The 25,697-nt window shown below is 44.3% G+C and overlaps 1 protein-coding gene across 2 annotated transcripts in view; it reads left to right on the top strand.

Moving 5' to 3' along the window:
- The window catches only part of CD9 (CD9 molecule), a 198,650-nt gene that overhangs the window by 144,642 nt on the left and 28,311 nt on the right, over positions 1-25,697 (top strand). For both annotated transcript variants that reach the window (XM_086921194.1, XM_086921202.1), the window contains exon 6: positions 8,250-8,342. In XM_086921194.1, the coding sequence (XP_086777320.1) occupies positions 8,250-8,342 (93 nt within the window). The remainder of the gene's footprint in view (positions 1-8,249; positions 8,343-25,697) is intronic.

Genomic DNA, 25,697 nt, shown 5'->3' with positions numbered 1-25,697 from the left:
AACGACTCACAATGGCCAGAGATAAAGACCCCAAACTGTCGAAACAGGGTAAGATAGACAGATACGCAAATGTTGTGCCTGCACCATCTGAAGCGGAGGGGGCAGCAACAGCCTTTCCTGACAACGCAGTCCTCCCACAGGTGATACATGTCTCCAGGGTGGCCCTGGAGGAGAAAATGGCAGAGATACGCTCTGAGGTGACCCTGTTGTGCCAAGACATACCACTCTCTCTCTGAGAAAATTGTATATCCGAGGTAGAAGACCTATCCCACACCCTGCGCAGGAAAGTCACGGATCTCGTTGCCTCCCTGAAAGAGGTAACCTGGAAGGTGGACAACACAAACTCTGGCGTGCAGAAACCACCTACGCTTCGTTTCCTGGAAGGGACGGAGGGAGTAGATACAGGACTCTTCCTGACCACAAGGCTTAGAGACTTCCTCCTGACTGCAGATTACGCCCTGCTTTATAATCAAACGAGCACATCGGATGCCTAGCTTTAGGCCACCATGTGGATCACCCCATAACCTTGAGTGCCCGTTTTTTTAACTGACAAGACCATGACCTAATACTCCAGGAGTTGAGATTGACTGGGGAAATTACACGGCAATGCCAAGATAATGGTGTACCCTGATTTCTCCTGGGAGGTGCAAAAGCAACGGCAAACTTTCGATTCCATCAAAGCGAAACTGAGAACTCTTCACATCAAATATGTTGCTCTTTCCGGCAAAGTTCAGTTATCTTCCTGGGCAACTCACTTTTCTTCCAGATGCTGGGGAAGGCAGATACCTGGAACGAAGAGCCCTCCTCCGAGACGCCGGTTGAATTCAACAGGGGCTTACCACCCTGGCACTCCTTAGGGCACGGGTCCGAAACAGTGTAGAGAGAAAAGGATTCACCTGCTCAACCTGTCATATAGGAAACAAGTGGGGACACCTTTTTTGCTCAGAGCTAGGTGCTGAGGGGAGGGTTCACATCACAGATTTAGATGAAGAGGTGCCACAAACAAAAACCAGAAAGAAACTGCTCAGGGGTCGAGAACTAACTACCTATGACCCATCCGATCAGGAATATTTGGCAGATGGCGATCACCCGCTTTTCTGAAAGATTACTCCTATGGAAGAGCAGACTCCAGAGGATGCCGACCAAGAGCTCCCACAATGGCTGCATGAGGGAGGCTAAGTAGGCTGAGATGCTGGGGCTTGATGGATGCAGAGCGACAGTAAGATGGCACTAGGTGCCCCTTGATACTTGTATGTTAACACCCAGTGGGTGCCTAGTCTAGTATTGGGATACCACCTTGTTGTTTGTAAGGGATTGATCTAGGAGGAGGGAGGGTATACAGACCTCTTAAGCTGTACCTACAACACAGTTGTAAAGGTTGACTATTTGGAGAACGTCCGTGGGTAGTGGAAGAGAGCGAGGAGGGGGGACTTGTTGGGGGACTGGGGACATAAAGGTACATGAAGGGGAGTTCTCTTATCAGAAGGTAGATGGGGGGGATACTGGGGTCACGGGCAGTGTAACAAGTAAATGGAGCCGGCACAGGACAACACGTGCCCTCGCAGGGAACCTAGCAACACATGATGGATAAGAGGGGATCCTCAGTGCTGACATGGAACATCACTGGGCTCGGAAACAAAATCAAGAGAGGGCTGGTAACCAGCTATTTCAGGAGACTTAAACCCAATATAATCCTCCTGCAGGAAACACCTCTCCTTTCTAGGGAGGGGTGCCTACAGTATGCTTGCACATACAGGATTCTAATCTGGATCCAGGGAAGTTGCCATATTAATCAAAATAGCACCCCCCTTCCCACTATTAAAACCTGGGTTGATCCCAATGGTACATTTGTCGCAGTCCAGGGGACAAAGGGCCGGAGGAAACTCACTTTGATTAGTGGTTACGCACCTCCACAGTTACAAAAACAGATGCTGAATAAGTAAGCCAGGTACTCCTGGACTCCGGACCTTCAACACACATAGTAGAGGGAGACTTTAATGAAGTTATTGGCCCACACATAGACTGCACAAGTCTGGGAATGTATGGGACTACCCCATTGGCTGAGTTCCTGTACCACTGGGCCTAATTGACCCTTGGCACCAACACCACCCCAACAATCACACTTAATCATTCGTTTCCTGTGTGCATAAGGTATTCTCTAGGCTAGATTACCTCCTTGCTCCTGCGGGAGAGATAGACGGTGGAAATGGAAGCATACTTGGCTAGGGGCCTATCTGACAACTCTCCTCTCTGGCTGACAGTGGGAGGGATACCACATGGACACCTGCAAGGATGGATACTGAATGAGTGGGACCTAAGGGACCGGGCGATTGCCAGCTAGATTTAGACAGACTCAGATTTGTACTTCCATGAAAATGAGGGCTGTGTGTTATCAAAGGTCACCTTGTGGGAGTCCTACAAGTCTGTACTTCGAGATAGGGAGTAAAATATTATAGCTCAAAAGAAGAGGAAAGAGACCAGTGAGATTGAGGCATTGGTGACCGTTGGACCAAGAAGGGGCACTTAGGTTCCAGGGCTGACCCACTTGCACTTTGCCAGATCGCTGTTACCCGCAGGGAATATCAGGCATTGGCTAGCCAAGAAGTGAAAGACCAGCTCTGAGCCACACAACGCCGTCTATACGAGACTGGAGACCGAGACTATTAGCTTGGTTGGGTAGGAAAGAGATGGTAAGAGGTGGGTAGCTTACATACGTGAAAACGAGGTGATGCACACAACAGTTCAAAACATAGCGTATGTTTTCGCGTGCTATTATGCAGAATTTTATAAAACCAGGCCGCTAGCGGAAGACCCCCAAATCTGTAGCTACCTTAGCACAATTGACACCCCTACACTCTCCCGAGGCAACCGAGCAGCCCTTGAAAAGTACCTACACTGGCAGAGGTTACGGATGCCATTGGTAGGCAGAAGTCTGGAAAAACCCTTGGTCCCAATGGACTGCCGGCAGAAATCTTTAAAGCAAATGCGAGCTTGCTGGGTCTGCACTTGTTGAGTATGTACCTGGCCGCACAGAAGGAGGGGATCTTCCACCAGACAGTGGTAGTGATTCACTAGCCAGGGAAGCCCGCCACGGAATGCGAGTCCTACCGACCTGTTTTGCTATTAAAAGTAGAAACTAATCTTGGCCACTATCTTGGCTACATGCCTCCTGCCAGTGATCACATCCCTCATCTATTGCGATCAATCTGGTTTTATGCCAAAACGAGTGCCGTTGACTGACCAACTGGTTAGATAGGGTGAAAAATAGACCTAGCCTGAGCATGTTTTTATCACTGGACGCCAAGAGGGCGACGTATGCCCTCCATTGGCATTTAACAATTCCAAAAACACACCTATCTCCACTATATTTATGGGAAGAGGGGAGTCTGGCAGTTACTACCAGCAACCCAGAGTGATGTAGAGGCTTGGAAGGGTGCAGAACAACAAATGCAGTGGGAGAAGATACACACGAGAGAGACTCCACTATGGGAGGGGACGAGACTTCCAGAAATCAGTTGGCTTCAGGGCTTTGGACCCTGGGACACGGTTGGGATATCCAGGCTGGATGACAGCCTGAAAAAGGGCGCCCCGATTTATTTAAGCTCACTTCAATGTGAATATCAGTTGATTGCCACCTTAAGATACAAATATCTACAACTGAAACACGAATGGAGGTCAGAGAAGATAGACACTTCTGATATCTGGGAGTTCGCGCCCCTTGAGGGTAGTCTACTCCAGGGAGAAATACCTGACAAATCTGTCTTGTGAACATACAAAGCCTTCATAAATACCATTCAGTATAGGCTGAAAACCTTTAGGGTGAAATGAACAACCACAGCCTAAACATTTGAAGACATTGACTGGGAAGCAGCTTTGATATACCCGAGGGTGGTGGTTAGTAAGCTACGATTGAGCTTGATACAATTAAAGATCCTACAGAGTCTACTTCGACAGGGCATGCCCACACACTATGGGGAGGGCCGAGACTCCTAACTGCCCCCGATGTAAGACTGAGTGCAGAACATATATCTGGGAATGCCACTACATAAAATTATACTCGTCTCAGATACTAGAGGAATTGAATGCGGAGACACAACTGTCCATGGACACCAAACCTATTCTGCTGGCATTCCCTCCGAGGTAGAACTCCCCGCTGCAAACTCTTGCTATGTAACCCAGGGTTGGTGGTTGCCAAAAGGGATATTGCTAGATACCGGGGCGCCCTGAACCTCCCTACAATCAATGAGTGGAGGACGGGCATGGACCTCAACATGGTTGCGGAAAAGGTGATGTGAAGGGCGAGAGGGTGCCCAAATAAATTCACTAAGATTTAGAGTCCCTGGTTGAGGTACTATGGGTTGGAAATGGAGGGGGGGATAGACGACCCCCCCCCTAGCCGTACTATGTGTGAGTATTTAATATGGAGCACTGTTAGGGATGGCTATGCCGGCTGTAATCTGTACTAGTATCACTGCTGTCCTGATTCTCTGCATTTCGATTCCACCATGCTATACATCTCTTGTGAAAATTGTGTACCCCAGTGTATATTCTGAATTTGTATTAATACATTTTTTTAAAAAATTACTCCTAGAGTAGAGGATTTGTGTATAGGAAACTTCCCTTTTTTTAAGGCAACTTATATCAGGCAATGGACTCCAATGTACCTTACTTGGATAGGGCGAATAAGTATGATTGAAATAACAGTCCTTACATGTATTCTTTACTTGTTTCAAGAACTTCCCATTAAAGTTACTTGGGAGTTTTGCTCTGCAGCCCATGTGCATTTGGCGGGGTCAGAGGGCTAGAATACCCTACATATTGACTCTTCCAAAGGAATCTGTTGGTATGGCTTTGTCAGTCCTGCTACTTTACTACAGGACGACACAGCTTAGTGATATCTGAATGGTCCCTTAGAGCCTCCGATAAACACTGGCTCCACATAGATTGGGCGGAAGTGGGGCGGATGATTTGGGATGTTCAAATAGAAGCCTAAGCAAGACGGCCCACGGAATGCCTACCTAAGCACCGCCCCCATGCTAAAAGTATGGGACTGTTGTGAAACAGCACTGTCGGACGACCTTCCCCTCTCCATATACTCTTATCCATTATAACACTGACTTTACTCCGGCACTTCCCCCTGGGCCCTTTGATAACTGGCAGGCTGGAAGCTGTATCACAATCTGACTTATTCCATGGATGGGATATCCTGACAGACCTCTGAAATGTGTCACTATATTCAGTTGAAACATTGGGTAGTACAGTCTCATATCCGAAACGCAGCTACCAGGGAACTATTCCCTATTGAATGCTTTTGTAAGGAATAACGGTGTGACCCGGGGTTGTAACTCTTTTCTTTCTGCACTTCTGCTGTCTACCAACCGCTTTACTACTCCCATCATATATTCTTCTGGGAAATTGCACTGGGGATCTCCGTAGAGGACCAACAGTGGCACATGCTCTATCAAGATATCTCCGATTATAACCACTGGGTTTGAGGGAGGTGCACTAGAAGTTCCTTTACAATTGGTATCTTTACCCCGAAAAATTACACTACCCCCCCCGCCTCCCCCCCCCCCCCATTCAGTCCTTCTGGAAAGAAATCCTCTTGCACATTACAGGAGATATTGAACTATCCAATTCCTGTTAGTCCGGAGCGTGTCCTTCTAGATCTACGTGACCCTTCCTTAAAATGCCGGACACTGGGTGATCGCTCTATACTTTGGCTCTGTCTGGGGGCGGCCAAGATGACCTTAGCTGAAGCATGGAAGAAACCCGAAGCCCATCCATTTTTCAAGGTCACCCTCATCTCTGGCAGGCCCTTACAATGGAACATATGACTGATATCCTGACTGAAGCGAGGACAGGCTTTGACTATATCTGCGGTCCCTCAGTTCAGTTCCTCTCCATGGGGCTTCCGCTCCTCTCCTGCCACACTCGTATTAGGGCACTTCATCTTTTCCAGACCTGATTCGACCCCCCGCCCCCCCATCTTCCCCGTCTCCTGACTAAAGGTTAAAATATTGATGGGGCATGTCTCTCACACTAGATTAAATTCCGATTCTAGGGATTTCGCCGACCCTTCCAGTCACGATTAGCTGATAGACTATTTCGTACTTTGTGTATTTTCCGTTTGCGTTTCCACTTCGGATGTTTAAAAGGAAAGCACGTTTTTTTTTTAAATCGTTACTCTTCCTGAGGGTTGTTGTGTTTTTTTTTTTTGCAATCTGTTTTACTGGAGATTAGTCATCTACTGATGATGATCTGGAACTGTCATTACCCTACCATGGGTGTTGGCTTGTAGCAAGATAAACAGTGAACATATTGTACTGGAACCGATTAAATGCAAAAAACAGTATCACAAAAACGTATGGGGGCTGTTAATGTCTAGTGCCCATATACTTAAAAAACGAATATTTTCTCCAAATGGGCGCTGTGTTTCTGATGTGATAGTTAACTGCAGAACTCTTCAATGGCTGCCGGGTTCTCCGGACTTGAACGACGCCTCAATAAATCTACTTCCAGGCACCATCAAATCAGAGTACTTTTTTGGCACAATTATTCGAGTGGCCAGGCGAAGAAAGAGAAAAGCTGGCCAGAATGCTTTGGAAAAAAAGACTATCTCTAAATGAGTTGAATCGTTCCCCACCTCTCCAAGCCTCTTTATCTTAACTTACATTAATGAACACTTGCAAGAATAATACTCAGTTTATTTGGATTCTGTTCTGTGAAGTATCTATTCTCAAGATAGGACTGCAGTAAGAAAAAGTGATGACTAGAAAATAGTTAGTTTACATGCTCTTTTGTTGTAGAAACCATCATCCCATGCCTAGCTGAAAATGTTTTGGGAATGCAGTACGTACCGCATTATTTGCTTCTTTGATTTTAAATGATTGTTCTTTGATATTAGCAGTGGTTTCAACGCCCTGTTAGGAATAAATGAAAACACTTCCAAAGATTTGAGTTGGGTTTTTGCTCAGCAGTCATTTTATTCAGGGTGTTTTAGTAGTCTCTATTCCCTCTGAAGTTTCACTGTACATTTTCTGACAATCCACTACAAGGTCCCGAAATCATTATTCTATGCCTGACTGTTTTCAGGAAACTGTTATGTGCTGGTTTCCCTTTGACTTAATTCTTAGTGCATTTATATAATCCTAATCCCAAATAATCACGCACCTGGCCCTAACCCAACACATTAGTTCAGTGTACTTGATTAAATGAATGGTTCGATTAAGTTAATGGATCGTATACGACCAAAAGAAATTGCAAACTATGTACATATGAATTGGTAATATTTAATTCAGGAAAATTAATCGAAATAGAATGTTAATATAACCTATGAATTCTTTGTATAATATTGTTCATTAACGCGATGTGCAATCTGATCTGTCCAAATGGCCACTGAAAATAAGGCGATTTTCTTTTCCTTTTTCACTGTTCATGAAGTACACAGTCACTTTCTATGCACATTAAATTTTGTATAGCACTACTTCATTTAATCACACTAGTACATTTAGCATGTTAACTGACGAAGGCGGCAACGCCGAAACGCGTTTGTTAACTATCTGCAGCATCAAAAATAAATACGGCGATTTGGACATCGTAAAATGGCTTTGAGTGCGCTCTTTTGAGATTGGTTCTTTGCGTATCTGTTACCAACGGTTGGGGGGAAAAAATACACACACCACACACTTTGGATAAGACCAGCCAACATTGTCTCTAAAAATATCAATCACTGCAGGATGTTACCCATTTATTCTACCTGTGTTTGAGGGTGCGATTAAAAGTTAGAATTACTGTCCCCTACCTAGACTTTTTGTTGTTATAGTGATTCATAAAGACATTAGTGGACTAGTTTCTGCAGTGTAATAGTCTGTGTCGAGCACTTTCATCAGGGCGTCCAATAGTCCAAAAGCCTATCAACAAACCAATTAGAAATCACAACCCATTACAATACACACCTCCGCCTCACCTGTTATTGAGGTGTAAGTATGTTATCCATAGCCATGAAACCTTGTTCCTTAAACTAATCAGGAAAAACTTTAGGAAAACCACAGCATTCAATTGTCCGGACTAATTGCAAATGATTACTTATTCTGAATCCAGATTTTGCTTACACTTTTTGGGAAATGAATGAATTCAATGTATGGTGATTTATCTAGAACTATCATTCGTTTCTGTCTGAATGCATTATTCCTGAGGCAGTTTTCTTTTCTTTCTGCTAATCAGAAATTGTTTTTATATTTTTTAAGCTGAACTGTTGCGGTCTGACTGGAGTTTTTGATTCTGCTCTCACAGACACTTGTCCAACTCAGAAAGACATAATAAGTTCTGTTACCATAAAGGTTAGTATTTCTACTAATAATTAATGGGGTTATGCTATAAATTTAATGTATTAAACATTGTGTGTATGGAACTGTTCCTTCTACAAATGCATCTTTTTCTTGTGATCGTAAATCTACTTTGTTATTGCAGACCAGGCCTCACTTTGCTACTCGGAGTCTAAGCAGTACCTTCCTTTGTCCTTTTCGGCCAACATAACTTGATTTTAGTAAAGCTTTTCATACTATGTCAAATGAATGACCCACGTACTTTTAATTGTTGCAGTAGACTGACATCTTGAAAGGTACAAGTGAGTTAGAGCTTATTATTGGGAATGATTTTTAACTTGTTTGGTATTTATCCACAAGACATAATCTGTACGTTTCTTGTAATATGGATTGAGGACACATTTTCTAGGGATCGATTAAGTGGCCAAAACACCAGAAGGCTTGCTAAAGGATCTGGGGAATTCAAAAAGATATTTCAACATAACCGATGAGATATTGAAGTGTGTAATGGCTTAGCTTTCTTTAACCATTATTATGCAGTGTGGAATAAATAGCTGTATTGTTGTAACTGAGTGATATTTTTCTGTTAGTAGACATGATAGCCGAGATAAGGAGGCAATGTGATTCAGTAATATTGTAAGCACCCTAGTCTAATACGGAATCATGTGTGATTCACTCCTATTTGCACATTTGGGACTCTGCCTACCCTTTATTGCATATAATTCATTTAAGAGCGGCCTAACTCTTAAAGGATGTCAGACTCTTCTGTTCTTGGCGGAAGTTTTGAGTCATCTCCTAGCCATGGACTAAATATCTCGGCAGGCTTCATGTAAGTGTTGAAGCTATTCTTTATGGTAGAGTGTCATCACACCAGATGGGGGTTCTGTGGGTTTAAAATGCATAATAGGAGGTAAGATAACTTTATTAGAACTACTCCCTAGCACAAGATTAAAAATTGAACATAGATTTAACATGGATAATGAAGATCCTTAACAGTCACAAGAGTCAACATGTTTCTATACTTATGAGCATAGCCTCCAAAGGTGCCACAGGGACACCTATGTTGTGTAAACTTGAGTCCGGTGCCAGTCACTGTATGAAATGCAACATACAGTTTGGCTATTTTCTCTTATCAAATGAGCTATAATATAAATTAAAAGTAGACTATACATACCTCCTGATAGAGAAAAGGAATTGATGCTGCAGGCAAGAGGGTGTAACAACACAACAATGTCTCAGCTGGGAATCATTTAACAAGGGCTATTAAAATAGTAGTGTACATCACAAGGGACGGGAGAAAAAGAAAGGGAGACCATAACGGGAATGGTAAAGTAAAACCATTATTATTTGTAGGTAGTTGTAACAGCAGTACTATGCAATACAATATATTGTGAACATAACACACGAGTGAGCACTGGGTGTGCTAGTGACAATGGACGGTGCAGTGACACGGAGGTGAAAATATTTCAGCGTGATCGGCGAAAGAGTAAGAACAAATAACAAAGTGGTCAATAATACAATACAATTATATACAATCGATATTTTATATTTGGGATAAATAAATTGACCACAACAGCTCCAAAGTTCTGTGCTGGGTAGTCAACTGTGTTTCAACCGGATTGATTCCAGGTCATCATCAGGACAATGGTCACTAGTTTCAATAATAGTGACGAGGTACGCATAAAACAAGTCCTGCAGGGCGGCCTGAAGGTCCAGCCGGGAGAGATCAATCAACGGTGGTAGCCTGGCCACAAGGTGAGTAAATAGCGTATGGGTGAGGCGTAAATCAAGCGAAAGACATCTGAGAATCCGGCGTAGGGAGCATGAAGGCTGTAAGTAACTCCTGGTGGGGTCTGTGAATCCCCGGATATAGGCAAGAGTCTGATCCGAATTGAGGTGATCCAAAGTGCTAAATGCCCGGACTGAAGCCGGCTTAGCGATCGCATGTGTGCTCGAACTGAGAGCGGGCGAATTAGGGGAGAGGAGGCAATCCTATGGTTTGTAGTCCGGCGCGGGACAAATGAAGCATACAGGCAAGAGGGTAGCATTGGGTGGTGGGCACCCACTGGCATAGTGTCAATTCTGTGCTCCTCTCTATATGATAGGGCTCAGTGGGAGCAGGGACATCTTCAGGATTTTGGGGGCCCTGGGCCAAACGTATTTTGAGGGCCCCTGTTCTGCCCAGATTTGAATTAATTATCCTACTTCAGCTTTTTCATGCCCTCTTTAGCCAGGTCATTGACAGTGCACAGGAACATTTGTCCAAATTCTAAAGTTATTACGTCTAATATTCAGGGATAGGGAACTGTTTTTAATATTGCAACGCAGCAGCAGCTCACCAATATTACTGCAAATGATCTGTGACACCCTCCCATTTCTCATATGTAAGATCTGTTTTGATCTAAAAAACGTTTCATGGATGCTACTTGCAACATAAACGCAACATTTTCTGCAAAATATCTATAATAGACTCTCACACATCACTCACATTAAAAATAACTTGAAGGGAAACAGTATTCAAATCACTCTTTTAAAGAGTTATTCAAGGTCATCAGGGCAAGACCCTCTGCAGAAAAGAGATGGTTCTGTAAGGGGGCCCATGAAAGGCTGCGGCCCTGGGCCAAAGCCCACTTTGCCCATGCCTTAAAACGTCTTACTGTTGGAGTTGGAGCAGCTCATTCAACATCTTCCTGATTGTTAGACCTGACATCTTTTGGGGTGGTTCCTCCTGTCTTTTTGCTTCTGACTTCCTGTTTTGGACTGTGTGCTGTACTTTGTTTTGCAGGTTTATGTCTGTTGCTCTGGGTCTAAAATGGAAGAGTAGTTGGTTTACTAGCATGTCCCTAGTACGGTTCACTGTGTGCGCCCAGGGCCTGTAAATCAAATGCTACTAGTGGGCCTGCAGCACTGATTGTGCCACCCACATGAGTAGGTACCCCTTCAAACCTGTCTCAGGCCCGTCACTGCAGAGCCTGTGTGTGTGCAGTTTTAAACTGCCATTTCGACCTGGCAGCACTTCATTGATGGCACTTACTGATCCTAGGAAGCTTGCTAAGGGTCCAAAAGAAGTTGTATGTGGGAGACTCCACCAAGGGAGGGCAGGGACCCCATGGGGACACAGGCCCCCACCAGTGGGCAGTCACTGGGAATAGTGAGCGTAGCCCCTGGGGAGGAGTTGGTGCCAGTTAGTGGTTGGAGGGGGGGGGGGGACTGAGATGATCCTAGTGTCCCTTGGTGACAGTGAGATGGTCCAGAGGACCCTCATCCCTGACAATACTAGGAAGTACAGGCAGTTGTCGACAAATGGGCAGCTAGTGGACGCTCTGACAGCCGCAGGAGCCAGCAGGACAACCGTCTGGTGTCCTCTGGTATCTTCAGAGTAGGTAGTCCCTAATGTGGTCAACCAAGTAGTTGCTGTAGACCACAGTGAGCGCCAATGTTTGGTGGATCAGGTTCCGTTTGAATAGGGGCGTGTTCGGTTCCTTAAGGGTAGCTGTGAGTCCATCCATGTCGGTGCATTGTCTGTGGGGCAGTGACCTGGAGAAAACTCCCTGGAAAGAGGTGGAACTCCGGTCACACAGATGTTGAGATTGCCTGAGTGGGTGTGCTTGACCACACAGTCAAAATTAGCTTTACTCGGTTAAAACAATTTTAAACCGTAAAAAGCACGGTACCACACAATTCATAGGGAAAATTCACTACATACATCAGAAGAATTTGATTAACGAAATACAAATATACGTATTTTATAATCAATACAAAGAGACTATTTGAATTAACTTGGCCCTCACCAAAATAATACTAGGTATTCAAATAAATAGTTTAAAAAGATTGCCACCCAATGAGTATGCTTTTTAAAATTCAATATTAATAAGATTTCATGTAATTAAAAATGTATTATTCGTAAAGTCACTACATATACAAAGGTTGACAATTCATCTTGTTCCTTCGTCTAATTGCCCCCATGATATACTAGCAACACCAAAGCATACCAGCGGGGTCCTCAGGCTTTGCAAATATCAGGGCTGGCCTAACCTGTACAAAGTTACAGCCCTTCAACAATGGCAATATGAATTTCTTACGTATTGAAACATAAAAATCACAAAAGAAAATCATATGCAAGGTATTCTGCTCCGAAAAATTGTCGCAAGGGCCAAGAACCCCCTCCTTCAAGAAACCTTTTGGAAAAGAAAGTAGCCGTGGAAGCATGTTATACTTAAATATTATCAATACAAACCAGTGAAATGGTTTGTTTATATACGCCAAGTATTGCTGAATTCCTCTCCCTGTACTCAATATTACAAAGGTCCTGACTGAATGTTTGCCCAGCTCCCCTCGTTTCCTCATTAGCATAGACCTATTTAGGAACTGGGTTTTTTTATGGCTTTAATGGCCACCTTACTCAACGCCCTTGCGTTTGTGAACAGATCGGGACAGCCCAAAATATCCATTTGTCTTTTAACGTATCTAAGCCATGGGATATCAAGGGCTCTATCTAGGGACATACAATCCCGGATTTTTACTTGATTTAGGTTTGGCGATTGCTGTGCCCAAATTCTTAGCCAGCCTAAAAGTGGGGCCACAGCAATCTGATCTTGAATATAGCCAGCACCCACATCCTCATGTACATTAAAATTAGCAGCAGATGCTGGGAGCGACAGCAATTCCCATATTGAACCATGGGGACACACTTTGCATTGTATATCTTCATAAGGGCTGGTAGTGGCTTTGAACCTAACCGCTTAGCAAACCCTAGGACAGCCCTGTAGACCTTGCTAGGCTGTTCTTTTTTAAAATACGTTGCGTCACCCATGACCTTCTTTCGTCAAATACTATCCCTAAATATGGGAACGTAGGAACTTTAGTCAACTCCCGGCCTTTACAGAAAAATCTTGCCTTTTTTGCCCTCTTTCCACTTATCGTCATTGAGTGTAGCTTCTTAAAATTAGTTATTAGATAAAGAGAGTCCATAAAACTAATAAAACGATCTAAAAGCAATTGCAGTCCTCTCGCTGTTCTAGCCACCAAAACTGCATCATCTGCATATAACAGTGCTGGGATTTTTTTTGTGCCAACCCTAGGAATGTCTTCGCAGGATGTTATAAGTGCTTCGCCCAAATTATTTATATAAAGCAAACAACAAGGGGGCAAGGATACAACCTTGCCTTACTCCACATTTAACAGGCCACACTTCAGTCAAACTCCCATTTTCGTTAAAACGTACCGCAGCAGTATTATTCTCATGTATTTCAGCAAGGAAAGATACCAAGGCAGGTTCCAGCCCGATGTCAGAAAGAAAGGCCCATAACTTTTGCCTATTGACAAGGTCGAAAGCTGTTGAGAGGTCCATAAAAGCTAAATGGATATCCCCCTGCTTTGCGACCATGTACTTTCCTATGACCAGATGTAAATTCAAGCATTGGCCCACCGTGCTTTTCCCTTGTCTGAAACAATACTGCAAATCCGAAACAATGGAGTTTTTATCCAGCCATTCTGTCAGCCGCGCTAATACCACTTTACCCATTATCTTTGCGGCAGAGTCCAAGAGCGAGATTGGCCTGTAACAGGGCGGATCTGCTCTTGAACCCTTTTTGTATATTGGGACTATGACTGCTTTGCCCCAAGTTACTGAGAACCCGGCCTTGGTGGAAGCGTTAAAAACACAAGTTAAAACCTTTGCCCACACACTTGGAAAAGCACTGTACACATCCGCCGGGACCCCATCCGGGCCCAGTGCTTTCCCTTTAGATGTTGATATAATTGCCTTCATAACTTACCCCTCTTGGAAAATAATTTTTGGCACATGATTAAGGCCCCTATAAGAAGTAGCCGATGCGTGAGTACTCACAGAATACAGGCCTGCTAAAATGTTCCACCCATCTATGATGGTGTTGTCTGTCTAATCAAAACTGGACTATTTATCAATTCCAGAAGTGAGTGTTACTTTTCAAGGTACTAGTTTGACTTAGCTCCTCCCAGGACATCTCCTTGAGCTCAATTTTCCGTGACTTAATTGCGTTTTTATAGCTTCTCCTAGCTTCGGCGATGCTACTTGCATCCTTTACAGGGGCCTTCAGAAAGGCCATTAGGACATTGTGTGCAGTAGTGCACATGTGATCAAACCAGTTTTTAGATTTCTTGGGCCTTGGATTACCTCGCCGAGTCAAATTGGCCGCAATTTGATTAGTAATGCGATCAAATGCACCTAGGATTTATGTAGACTCAACACCTGGATTAGTACAGAGGCTAAAATCTTCACGGTAACTATCCTACAAGCTACCTAGAAAATCGACCAGGGTGATTACCTCCCATCTTAGTCTTCGTCCCTGGCAGTTAGTAACTATATTAGTTTGAGATAAGAGACAGAGGTGTCTCAGATATAAGGGCCTCAACTTCAACGTCCATTCTAAGGGGGTTATGGTCACTCATCCCAGTCGGCCTGACTTCAAGAGGGCCAATACCTTCCATTAGTGAGCATGACACTAAAATATAATCAATATTACTGTCATGGCCCTGTCCTGTATAAGTTGGGATTGGGTTTAAAAAATCTGATTGTTCAGGGCAAAACAAGTAGTGGGCAGCTAAAAGACTCTCTAGATACAGTCCGCTTCTCGTGTGCTCAAAATACATGAGCCCCTGCGAAGCGAAATCATGCTCCATACTATGCAGACAGTTTAGGTGACAAACATGAATATTAAAATCCCTAAGAATTATGAGATAAGGAGCATCACTTTTTTAGTTTCAAAATTTTCTAAAAAGACAGACAATGCTTCCAAATTATCTAATTCATCTTCCCTGGAGAAAGAGTTGTAAATATTTACCACCAATAGAGTTGGAAGGCTATTTTTACCCTCCAACTTAACAGCTAAGCTATGAGGGGAGTTAGACACAACTAACTCTATGGTACACAATAATTTTTAAACTAAATAGTAACAAAAGGCCCCCCCTTGGTCGCCCCATTAGCCATGGCTTAGCAAACTTATTAAAAGAGAGATAACCATCTAAGTGATGGGTATCTTTCGCCTCCCAAGTTTCCTGCAATGCAATGATATGACTGGAGGATAAAAAATCCTCCCAAGTTTTATCCCCTCTTTTGGTCCGCAACCCGGCTATATTCCAGGAGAGGATCTCTACCTTGTTCGTGGTCACAGCCTTGCCTATAGTGTTTTCTCCCATGGTGTAATTTTTCTCACTAAATGAGGTTGGGCCGGCTCATTAACAAGTACCAACTCTGGGTCAGCTATGGTAGTCATCACACTTCCCTCTACAATTTGCCTAATAACAGGCTGTAGCATTTTACGCTGGTGCTTATCCTGCAGTCAGTCTTGATCATCTAAACCTGATAACACTTCATATCGGTTTGAGGTCGGGGTGTGTGAATTAATCCTCCCTTCTAATCTTTCTTGTGGTTTGTAAAAATAGCCCAATGGTAGGGCAGCAATACACGTAGTGGTAAAAGAATAGTCCTGTGCTTCCAAAACCGTTAAAACAAAGTCACATCTATCAAAATTTTAATGACCGTCGCCCCTTATTTTTTTGGACGAGTTCCCAAGCCAAGCCACTCTGCGAACCATCAAGATGTGATTTGAGAGGAAAGATTTAAAGCCTTTGTCTAATGAGCCAATCCACTGTTTTGTTTTTTAACTCTGCCCAGGTCTCGGTTTGATCTGCCCTTAGCGAGGGGAGGCCAGCCAAAACTACCACCAAGGGGCTTGATACTGGGGGTAAATCTATAACATCTTTAGCTGGTTTTAACCCACAGTCCTCCTTTTGGGTTTCAGATCCACGCACTTTCCCTAAATTAGGCGCACTTTTGGTACTAGTTGGGTTATTCACAGATTGTTTTTGGATCACCCCTGCATGCTGGAAATTATTTTTTGGGACTAGATTCTGCTGTGGTTGACTAACTGGACACTTCTGGCTATTCGAGAGGACTGTCCCTTCTAACACTGGTGCTTTAGGGATAACTTTGCTAACATTACCAAAAATCAGAGGGTTTGTGGTCATAGAGGTAGCCTGCATGACCAAAGTCTTGTTTGATTGAGAACTCCCTGCGGCCATAGCTAATGTACCTACTCCCCTCACATTTTCTTGATGTAGAATGGTTCCTTCTTTAAACTCTTTGGCCAAGCTACTGATCCTATACTCCAGGACCTCTAACTTAGACCAAAAAGGGGCAAGAGAAGATGATATCAGGGACTCCATACGTACCCAGAAAGCCTGTGAACCCCCTGGGTCGCCTGTATCACTGACAATGGAGGTAGCCGTTTCCTCGGAAGACTCTCATCCAGACCCTGATCATAAGCAGAATGGATTACTGCAATGGTTTATACATCTCAGCCAATGAAGCACAGGTGAACAAACTCCAGGTCGTACAGAATACGGCGGCCAGACTGGCCCTTAACGCCCCCCCCAGAACACCGTCCAGTCCCTTACTTCACCAACTCCATTGGCTACCCGTAAAGCAGCGCATCAAATTTAAAATATGCAACGTTATACACAGATGCCTGTTTAGCACAAGCCCCAGCTATCTAAAAGAAAAATTTCTGCCCTACATCCCTGCCCGCACACTACGGTCCAGCAACCTTCTCTTGCTTCAGGTCCCAAAAATCAGAAGGGCCAGACAGGGTGGTCGAGCACTGTCCTACAGAGGGCCAATTCTTTGGAACTCCCTGCCTACTGAACTAAAACAAATTAGGAGCCTGGAATTATTTAGAAAGAATTTAAAAACCTACCTGTTTACCATGCTTTAAAATTTCTCAGGTTTCTCTTCCTCAGCTCTAATCCCTGCAGGAACCCTCTAATATGCGAGCACCAGCGCAGAGATATCCCTTCAGGAATTTATTCATGCGCTTAATAAGCAAATAAATAAATAAATAAATAAATAAATGATTGTCTTTTTTACTTTATTTGCTTCAATTTTCCCTTTGATTTTGTTTTGAGACCGCGTTGCCGGGCCATCCCTTGTGCGCTTTCCCAAAGGCTCGGCTCGCCTTCCATTTGCTCCAATGCTTTCACTGGCTGGCCTTTTTGGTCTGGTCGATCGAATGTCATGAACATCTCTTACATTATAAGTTGCATGTATGTTAATTTCAGAGAGTATCATCAGGGCCACTACGCACAATGAAGCGATTTGGGGATGTTACGCTCATGTCACGTATAGCACCAGGAACAGTGTTTACTACATCGGTGATACACTCCACATATGATTTATTATGCCCCGCCCTCACTTCGATTATTGGACTTAGGGCTATGCCACCCGGGGCCCCCTGTGAAAGGTCTGAAATATCTACGTTAATTAAAGGTAGGGCCTTTGACACTGGGGACTTAGCAAGTTGAATGTTGCCTATCTAGGATCTTTTTTTGAGCAGCATAGATTCCTAATGAGAGCCTTTTCTCAGTTAACACTATTTCCTGCTGAAGCATGTTCCCTGCTCTAACCAGAAAAGCATCCATTGTACCAGCGAAACTTCCCCCAACCCCTGGTTTCGCCCCAGCACCACTATTCTTGGAAGTCATGACCCCTCCTATTATGCTACACGCCTTATATGATTTAGAGTACCCAGATATACTCAATTAGTGTATTGCCAGCAAATTTTAAAGGCTGTTGAGTATCTGGGAAACTATTATAAAGCCTAAGTACCGAGATTACAACGTACAAACGGGTATTAAGAGTGTAATTCTATCAATTAGCTTCAAAAATCCATTTACAGTCTTTATATTCTCTAAATAGAATAGATATATGACCCAAAATGCACCTTAGAGTTAATAGTTTAAATAGGGGGCTCAAACTGCAAGTCCAGGAAAAGCGCTTTGATAATTCGCCGATTGCAGTCCACACTCTAACTGCTCTAACTGCTTAGACATGAATAGTCTTTTCTATTATACACTGTTGATCGTCGTATATGGAATTAGGGGGACTTCTAACCATGAAGTCCATAATGTCAGAGGGGGGGGGGATCTGCCCGGCCTTGTCTGGCCTCTGACGGCCTCAGACGGTCCCGCCCTTGTCCCGGGACGCTCCCGGGACGCGGGCGGTGATGCTCGCTTAAATGCGCCTCCTTGCGCGGATTTATGGGTGTGGGCTTCCGGCCGCAAGGGCAGCCGGTAGTTGTAGTCGTGCCCTTTCGGTTACCCCTCCACCGCAGCCGCGCTCAGTTGGAAAGAGCTGCGGCAGCAGGGGGAGACCGGGTACGGCGGCGGGAAACACGGGAGCGGAGCTTTGCGCCAGAAAACTCCCCCAGCAGGGACAGCAAATGCAGGACAAGAAGCCAAGCTGCAGGTAAGACCCCCGCTCCACCGGGGGTGATGCTCGCTTAAATGTGCCTCCTTGCGCGGATTTCCGGGTGGCAGTTTGTGACAGAACGTGAGTGGTCAGAAGGTCCTGGACCCTAAAAGAGGGGCTCAGGTCCCTGCTAAGAAGTGCGAGAAACCCGCTCCTGAGGTACCCATGGTCTGGGAGAAGGGGAAACATGAGCGGTACGCCTCGGAACCTACACGGAAATATGTGCCCTAACTGGTGAACCTGTCTGAGCTGTCCCAGTGCAGCAGGACAGAGGTCCCTCCAGGGAGGAGGTCTGCACTGCGCAGATCAAGCTCCCTAAAACTGTGGATCTTCAGAAGCAGGCCGAGGCCCAGGCAGCTGGTGACTCCTCTTGAACTCACCTGATCTATTGGGAGAATATCCTGTATAGCGAGCCTTAGGTTGCTGAGCCTGGGGCAGCGTGTGTGCTGGGGATACACTTCAGAGCCTTCTTACTTGGTCCGGTTAATGATGTGCCTCTGGCAGGTCATTTGGGGCAAGACGACCTTTAACTGGTTGTCACCCACATTTATTGGCCTCAAATGCATTCTGCAGGTCCTGTCCTACCTGCCAGGCGAGTGGCAAAACTTTGGGACAGATGCAAGGCTCCCCTGCAACCCTTCCCTGTCATGAGCACACATTTTGGGCAGGTGGGCTTTGACATTGTTGGGGTCTCTGGACCCCAAGACAGCCATAGGCAACAGGTTCATCCTTGTCTTGGTGGACCATGCCACCTTGTACCAGGAAGCGATCCCTCTGAGGATGGTGACTGCACCTACCTTGGCCAGAGCACTGATGGGGTTATTTTCCCAAGTGGGTTTCACCAAGGAGGTGTACATGAAGAAAAGAGGAGATTCGGGTTGGCTTGAAGCACCCGATTGGGGGATCTAATTGCTCAGGAGCAAGGGCCCTCACACACCCAAAAGGGTTTCATGATTAAACATTGAGCAGCTCCCTGTTGGGCTGGTGCAGCAATGCCCAATGTGCCCCGCGAGGGGCATTCTTTACCAGAATTATTTTGTTTTTGGTGATTTGAAGGGGGAGGTGCAATGTTTGGTGAAAATGTGAGTAGACTGGTTGTTTTGTGAGGTTAAAAATAACTACGATATGCCCCAGTATTTTAATATGGTGGCTCCCATGTCATCGTTAAAAAATTAGTTAGCTGGAGATGGATACAATGGTCCAAGCAAGCTCAAAAGGTGATATTTTTTTAAAAGAAGGTTTAGATGTTTCTTGCCTATTTGTCATAACTGATCATGGCATTTCATCAGGACCGTAATCATAATCTATTTATGCTTGGGTCGCTAAAAGAGTGCAGGATATATTAATCGTACCCAAAGGCATTCACACAAGTATAAAGAATACAATCAGTGTAAAAAAAACAACTTGAAAAGAGAGTTAAAAACAAAAGAATTAAGTAGATCTGTTTACTTACAGTAGAATGCTAAATGGTACAAAAGGGCAAGTGCTGGGTTCTGGTCCACCCTCAAAGTACAAATATGGACTAACCTAACGTCTGAATTTCATGTAAAGAAACGCACAGGAGAGAGAAGACTCTCACAGGCTTGTAAACAACATAAGGGGTAATGGTTAACAGTGTGTTACAAAGGGTCCAAGTGAGGCTCTTGAAGTGTCAAGAGTGTGCAAGTTAACTGAAACCCATACTCCTGGTGATGAGGAGTGCGATATGCACGCTACCTGCCCGGTTCTCTCCCACCACCGAGGTAATGGGTGAGCAGAGCAGGTCGTGTTTAGTAGTAAATGCACAGGTCTCAATTGGGAACAAGTGCTGGAACCAAAAAACCGCTAGGACATCGCAGGAGCGTGGGTCTGAATGCTGGCACAATCTTGAAGGTAGAGCGCGGCTCATGACAGTCAGAAGTGCAACCAGAGGTTTTTGCCTCTCAAGCCAACCATGTTAAAGTGTGGCATATAAATTGAATACCAGCCACAATGGTAGCAAAAGAAAAGGGACAGAGCCTGCGTGGCCTCAAAACGGGACCTTATGGAGAGCTCAACACTAGGACATTTAACGAGGTACGTCCAACTAGCGGCACCTTAATCCGAGCGCCATCTTGAAGGTAGCATGCAAATCAGAACAGAACAAATAGAACAAACTGTGGTTTGTCCCAATATCCGGCACAACGAGTAACTGCCCAATGATGAACTATGACCTCCTTTTTTGGGTGTATGAGAGCCCTTGCTCCTGAGCAATCAGATCCCCAATTTAGTGCTTCAGGGCAAACCAACCACTTTTTCGCTCTATTTAGGAACTGCATACTCCTACGACTTACAGCCTGATTGTGTGTGTGCATTCTGTACCTTAATTCACCCATGTGTCTTTTAGTGCGGATGACACTAGCCCTTCAGACAGTAAAAGGAGTACTGGAACTCCCTTACGGCCCTCAAGGGACAACTATACCAAAAATGCTCCATGGGGCACTTTTGACAGAATAACTGCAGGTGAATATATCCCCCAATGGGCCGATAGTTTCGAACACACCACATATCTTCTTGGAAGATGCCGTTTTCAAGCGTGAATGGTCCCAAGTGGCATTGAAGTGCACTAGGTACTGTCTTATCTTGATTATTAACCTAGCCAAAAGCCTTGACGATGCACTGATAGTTAGGATCAAAATAGTAGCGAAGGCATTAAATATGAGGATTCTGATCTCCCCAACCCTTCAACCCACCTTTTTTTAGGCAGAGGTTGGGGCAGAGGGAGAGGAAAAAGGAGGTTAAGTGTGCTGTGGCAGGGACCACAAATACCAACGCAAAGGCAAATGAGGAGCCAGACCAACAACTAGAAAGCTCATAGTGAAACTATCAACAAGAGCTCTGTGAAGCACTGAGATGGGCGTTTTGGGCTCCCTACCCCTAAAGATGACAAATTTCGCACCAACTGTGACTTTGCACAATTTCTTTTAGAAAATCCGCCTCCAGGCGTTTTCATGACAAACCCAATAACGTGACGTTTGATTTGGATTTATAGAATCCTTTACATTCACCCCTGTTTACATGGACGATCCCTCAAGAGGTATTGTCAGTCGAACAGGTAGTACTCAAAGAGTTTAAGTATACCCATGAGTCATCCTTTCACAACATGTCTAATTTGGAAATGACGGCCATTCAATCTATTGCCGACGACTCTGATTACCTTCAAACCTGTTGATAAAGGAGGGGCGATTGTCATCATGTCAACTGTTGACTATGATTTCAAATGTTGACGCCAACTTTCTAACAACAAAATTACACACCTTTTATGCAGGACTCCGCCTTGAGACTCCTCTCCGTGATTAATTCTTTAGTATCTTCTGCTGAAGAACAGGTGTTGATTAGTTAAAACGAGGCTGAGTTCCTGGTGAATACTAACCCCAGGATTCCCTACTTCTAAGTCCTCCCCAAGATAATTAAGGGGATGATTTCCCCTCTGGGCAGGACGATTGTGTCCGGAATAGGGACCCTCATTGAGCCCCTATCAAAATGTGTGACCATTTTTTTACAACCTCTTGTTATGTGTTTAACTTAATTGTGGAGTGATATGAGTCCGCTCAACCTCAGTCACCCTTGACGTTGAGGCTTTCTATACTAACATCCCCCAAGGTACCACCCTGGAAGTGATAGAGGGCACTCTTCTGTCTGAGGTTTGGACATTGCCAAGCCTAGTGAATTTCATTCTTGAATGTGCCACTTGGCGTTAAAAGACTTTTTCAATTTCAAACATCAAACGCAAGTCACATCTATGGGCAGCGCTTTCTCCCTGAGCCTAGCATGTTTGTACATGGCCAGTTTTGAGAGAGAAAATCCTGTGTGCTGATAACCTCTTTTCGGCCCACGTTACAGTATGGCGTTGTTATATTGATGATATACTCATACTCTGGCAAGGTGACATATAGACCTGCAACACCTTTTGTGAATCGATCAATACCCTGAGTTTCTTTTTAAGGTTCTCTCTGAGTATTTCTACTGAGAAGCTCCCCTTCCTCTTTCTACCGGTCTCCCTCGAGGGGGGCTTTTACATACCACCACTTACAGAAAGCCGACGGACCGCAACACCCTGCTCCGGTATGATAGTCATCACCCAAACATCTGAGACAATATCCTTTGAGCAGTTTTTGCTACTTCTCCGTAATGTAGTTGCACTAATGAGACCTACATGCTAATCTCTGATTGGCCAAACTAGAAGCTCACAAAAAGGCAAAAAATAACAGGGCAACATTGTTGGACCCACGCACTCGCGCTCAGGATGATGTTTTAAGGTATGACATGATTTACTCCGAATCCCAGCTAGATCAGGAAAATCATTAGGAGACACTGCTCAATTTTGGAAAAGGGGTCCCTCTCTATCTGCCCCATGTTTTGACTTCAAACCTACTGAAAACATTAGGCACAATGGTAGACACCAGACCACAGGTAGCCACTAGAGAGGGACGGCAACCCCTGTGGGGCCTACCACCCTTCATGCAGTCTTGTGGGGTCTGTACCCACACTGAACCTTAAAAGGTCATCCAACTCGACTAGACTCCTGTCTGGACACAGAAGTCTCATACCAAATTGCATTCCCAAAAACTGCATTTACATGATCACATGCCCTAGTAACAAACCCTATATAGGCATGACCACCCGTGCAGTGAAGGTCCGAATTATGGAACACCGAAGCGGCATGCATTGTAAAAAGACCACTACCAGGATGGCCACTCACTAGCTTGACACACCACATACTCCTGACGATTTACATTGGGCAGTTTTGGAGGCACATCCTCAGATGAACAAAAACACCCTGTTTCGCAGGGAACACAAGTGGATGTTTTGTTTGGTCACCAGACTCATGGGGCCCCCATTCAAATCCTTACACTCTTGCCCTACCCAGAACCTCTAATGGAAAGTACTGAGCACCAACTCTAAGTTCTTGCCCAAAGTGGTCTCACTTTTCCACCTTAATCACACAGCTTAACTTTCAGCCTTCTTTCTTGACCCAGACACACTAGCAGAGAGAGCACTACACACTCTAGATATTAAACACACTCTTGTGTATTACATTGACTGGACAAAATCTTTCCATAGGTCAGTTGAGCTCTGTGTCCTTCACAAATCCTCACAAGAGCCTGCCTCGAACCAAAGCAGGTGTCTCCAGATGAATGGATAAATGCTCTCAGACCAGCTATTATAAAGTCAAATGAGTACTCCCTGTTACACCCAGGGAAAGCTACACAAAATAAGGCTGCCTCTAGGGCCTTCCTAGGGTATATTTCCCTAGCTGACTGGTGTAAAGCAGCCACTTGGTCAACCTCACACAAGTTCACCAATAGACCGAAGACATCCTTACATGCTGATAGGTGGTGCTGTGCTGTTACACTCTAAGTGAAGAGTGTAGCCCCATTTAAGCACCACCCATGCACACCGTCATCAATTGCTTCCTTATACTGTGTATGCCCTCAAATACTGCCTAAACAGAGCACATATTTATACAGCAACATATGCTAAGAACTGAAAACCTTACCTTGTAAGCATTTGTTTGTAGCATTGCAAATTCACATCTGCCGAAGGGGGTTGGCAGTAAAATCCTGCAGCACGCAAGGACTGCTAGCTGATGTTATGCTAATGAAAATGACAATCTTAGTGGACAACTGTACAGTGGCTTAGAAATGGTGCACATCAAAAGTAAGAATTATGTTCAAGTCCCACTGTGGAATTACAAAAAGTTTGTGGAAATAAATGTTGCAAACCTTTAAAAAAAATCTTATCACAACTGGTGATAAAGATGGCTGCAAAAACTGAAAGAACCGATAAGTAGCCTTTAACAGTGCCAAAAGCAAGTCATTGCTGAGCAAGGGTGAAAACAAACAACAAAACGTCAGCCATCTTGGCTTGCAGTGGCTCAGTTTGTCAGGTACCACTGATCCAGCGGCTTACCAGTAACAGGTACTCTAATACCATATACTCACCTGGGCCCATAAACACACATTCACACAACCTGGTAATAAACCGCTGGGGTCAATTGTTTGATTCTCTACCATTTTAAGATTAGTCACTTCTTATTCTCAACTAATATTTCAGTGATCAAAAAGTTCTTTCCTCTGGTCAATGGACCATTAGTTGAACTAGTTGATAGTGAAATTACATAAAATCGTCTTACATTTGATGAAATGACCAGACTCTGGAAATATTTTAAATCTTTATCTAGATTATTTTCATGTGAACCACTTACAAAGTACAGTACAGTCTCTGTCACTCATAGGAAGGACGATTCAATTAATCAATAATCACAATACATACTTTTAGATCCAGCAATGACTTATGCTCAGAAAGGAGAGGATAGAGATAAAAGAACATTAGCACATGCACAGAAAATATATAACCTAGGATGGTGTGAAAACCAAACCCTGGTCAAGGAACTGGGAAGGGTCCCCCGGGAAAGATCAGGAGACAAAGGCTTCAAGATATGAATCAGGACAGGATAGATGACCTCTCTACCACAGATGCTTGCGTAGCACCCCTCTCTAACACACTCTTCCTCCTCGAGATTCTTCCACGATCTTCTTCTAAGTAAATTAATTTAGGATAAAGTGGCTCTGCATTCGATTTTTCATCAGCATTTCTCGTCACTCCGACAGCATCCCGAGCTCTGTAAAACTCAGTCTAACTTACTAGCTAAGACTACCTCATACCCTACAATATTCATGTACCTCCCAATAATGTTTCAATCTCATGAAACTAATAACTCTGATTGGACAGGCAAGGGGGTATGATCATCACACCATGCTTATTTTCCAATTTAGTCTTTCAGTCCATTGTTTAAAAATCCCACCCCTTAATTTTTATTCATAAAACTTATTCCCATCCGTATTCACATCATATTAGAAACAAAAGTATAAACTTCATGCGTTCCCATTCATTTCAGAGGTCTTCAAACTGGTTCCCAAGTTATGTATCCTTTGCAACCTTGGACTGCAATCAAGTCACATCACTTCTTCCGGATTATTTATATCACGCATGTGCGGAGATCAGGTGGCCAACAGACTTTAGACTCCTACGAAAGGCCCAAAATACACACTAATAAGAGTCAG

The sequence above is a fragment of the Lissotriton vulgaris genome, chromosome 1_1 (genome assembly GCF_964263255.1).
Source record: "Lissotriton vulgaris chromosome 1_1, aLisVul1.2, whole genome shotgun sequence".
Taxonomy (NCBI): domain Eukaryota; kingdom Metazoa; phylum Chordata; class Amphibia; order Caudata; family Salamandridae; genus Lissotriton; species Lissotriton vulgaris.
This window is presented reverse-complemented; position numbering and strand designations above follow the sequence as displayed.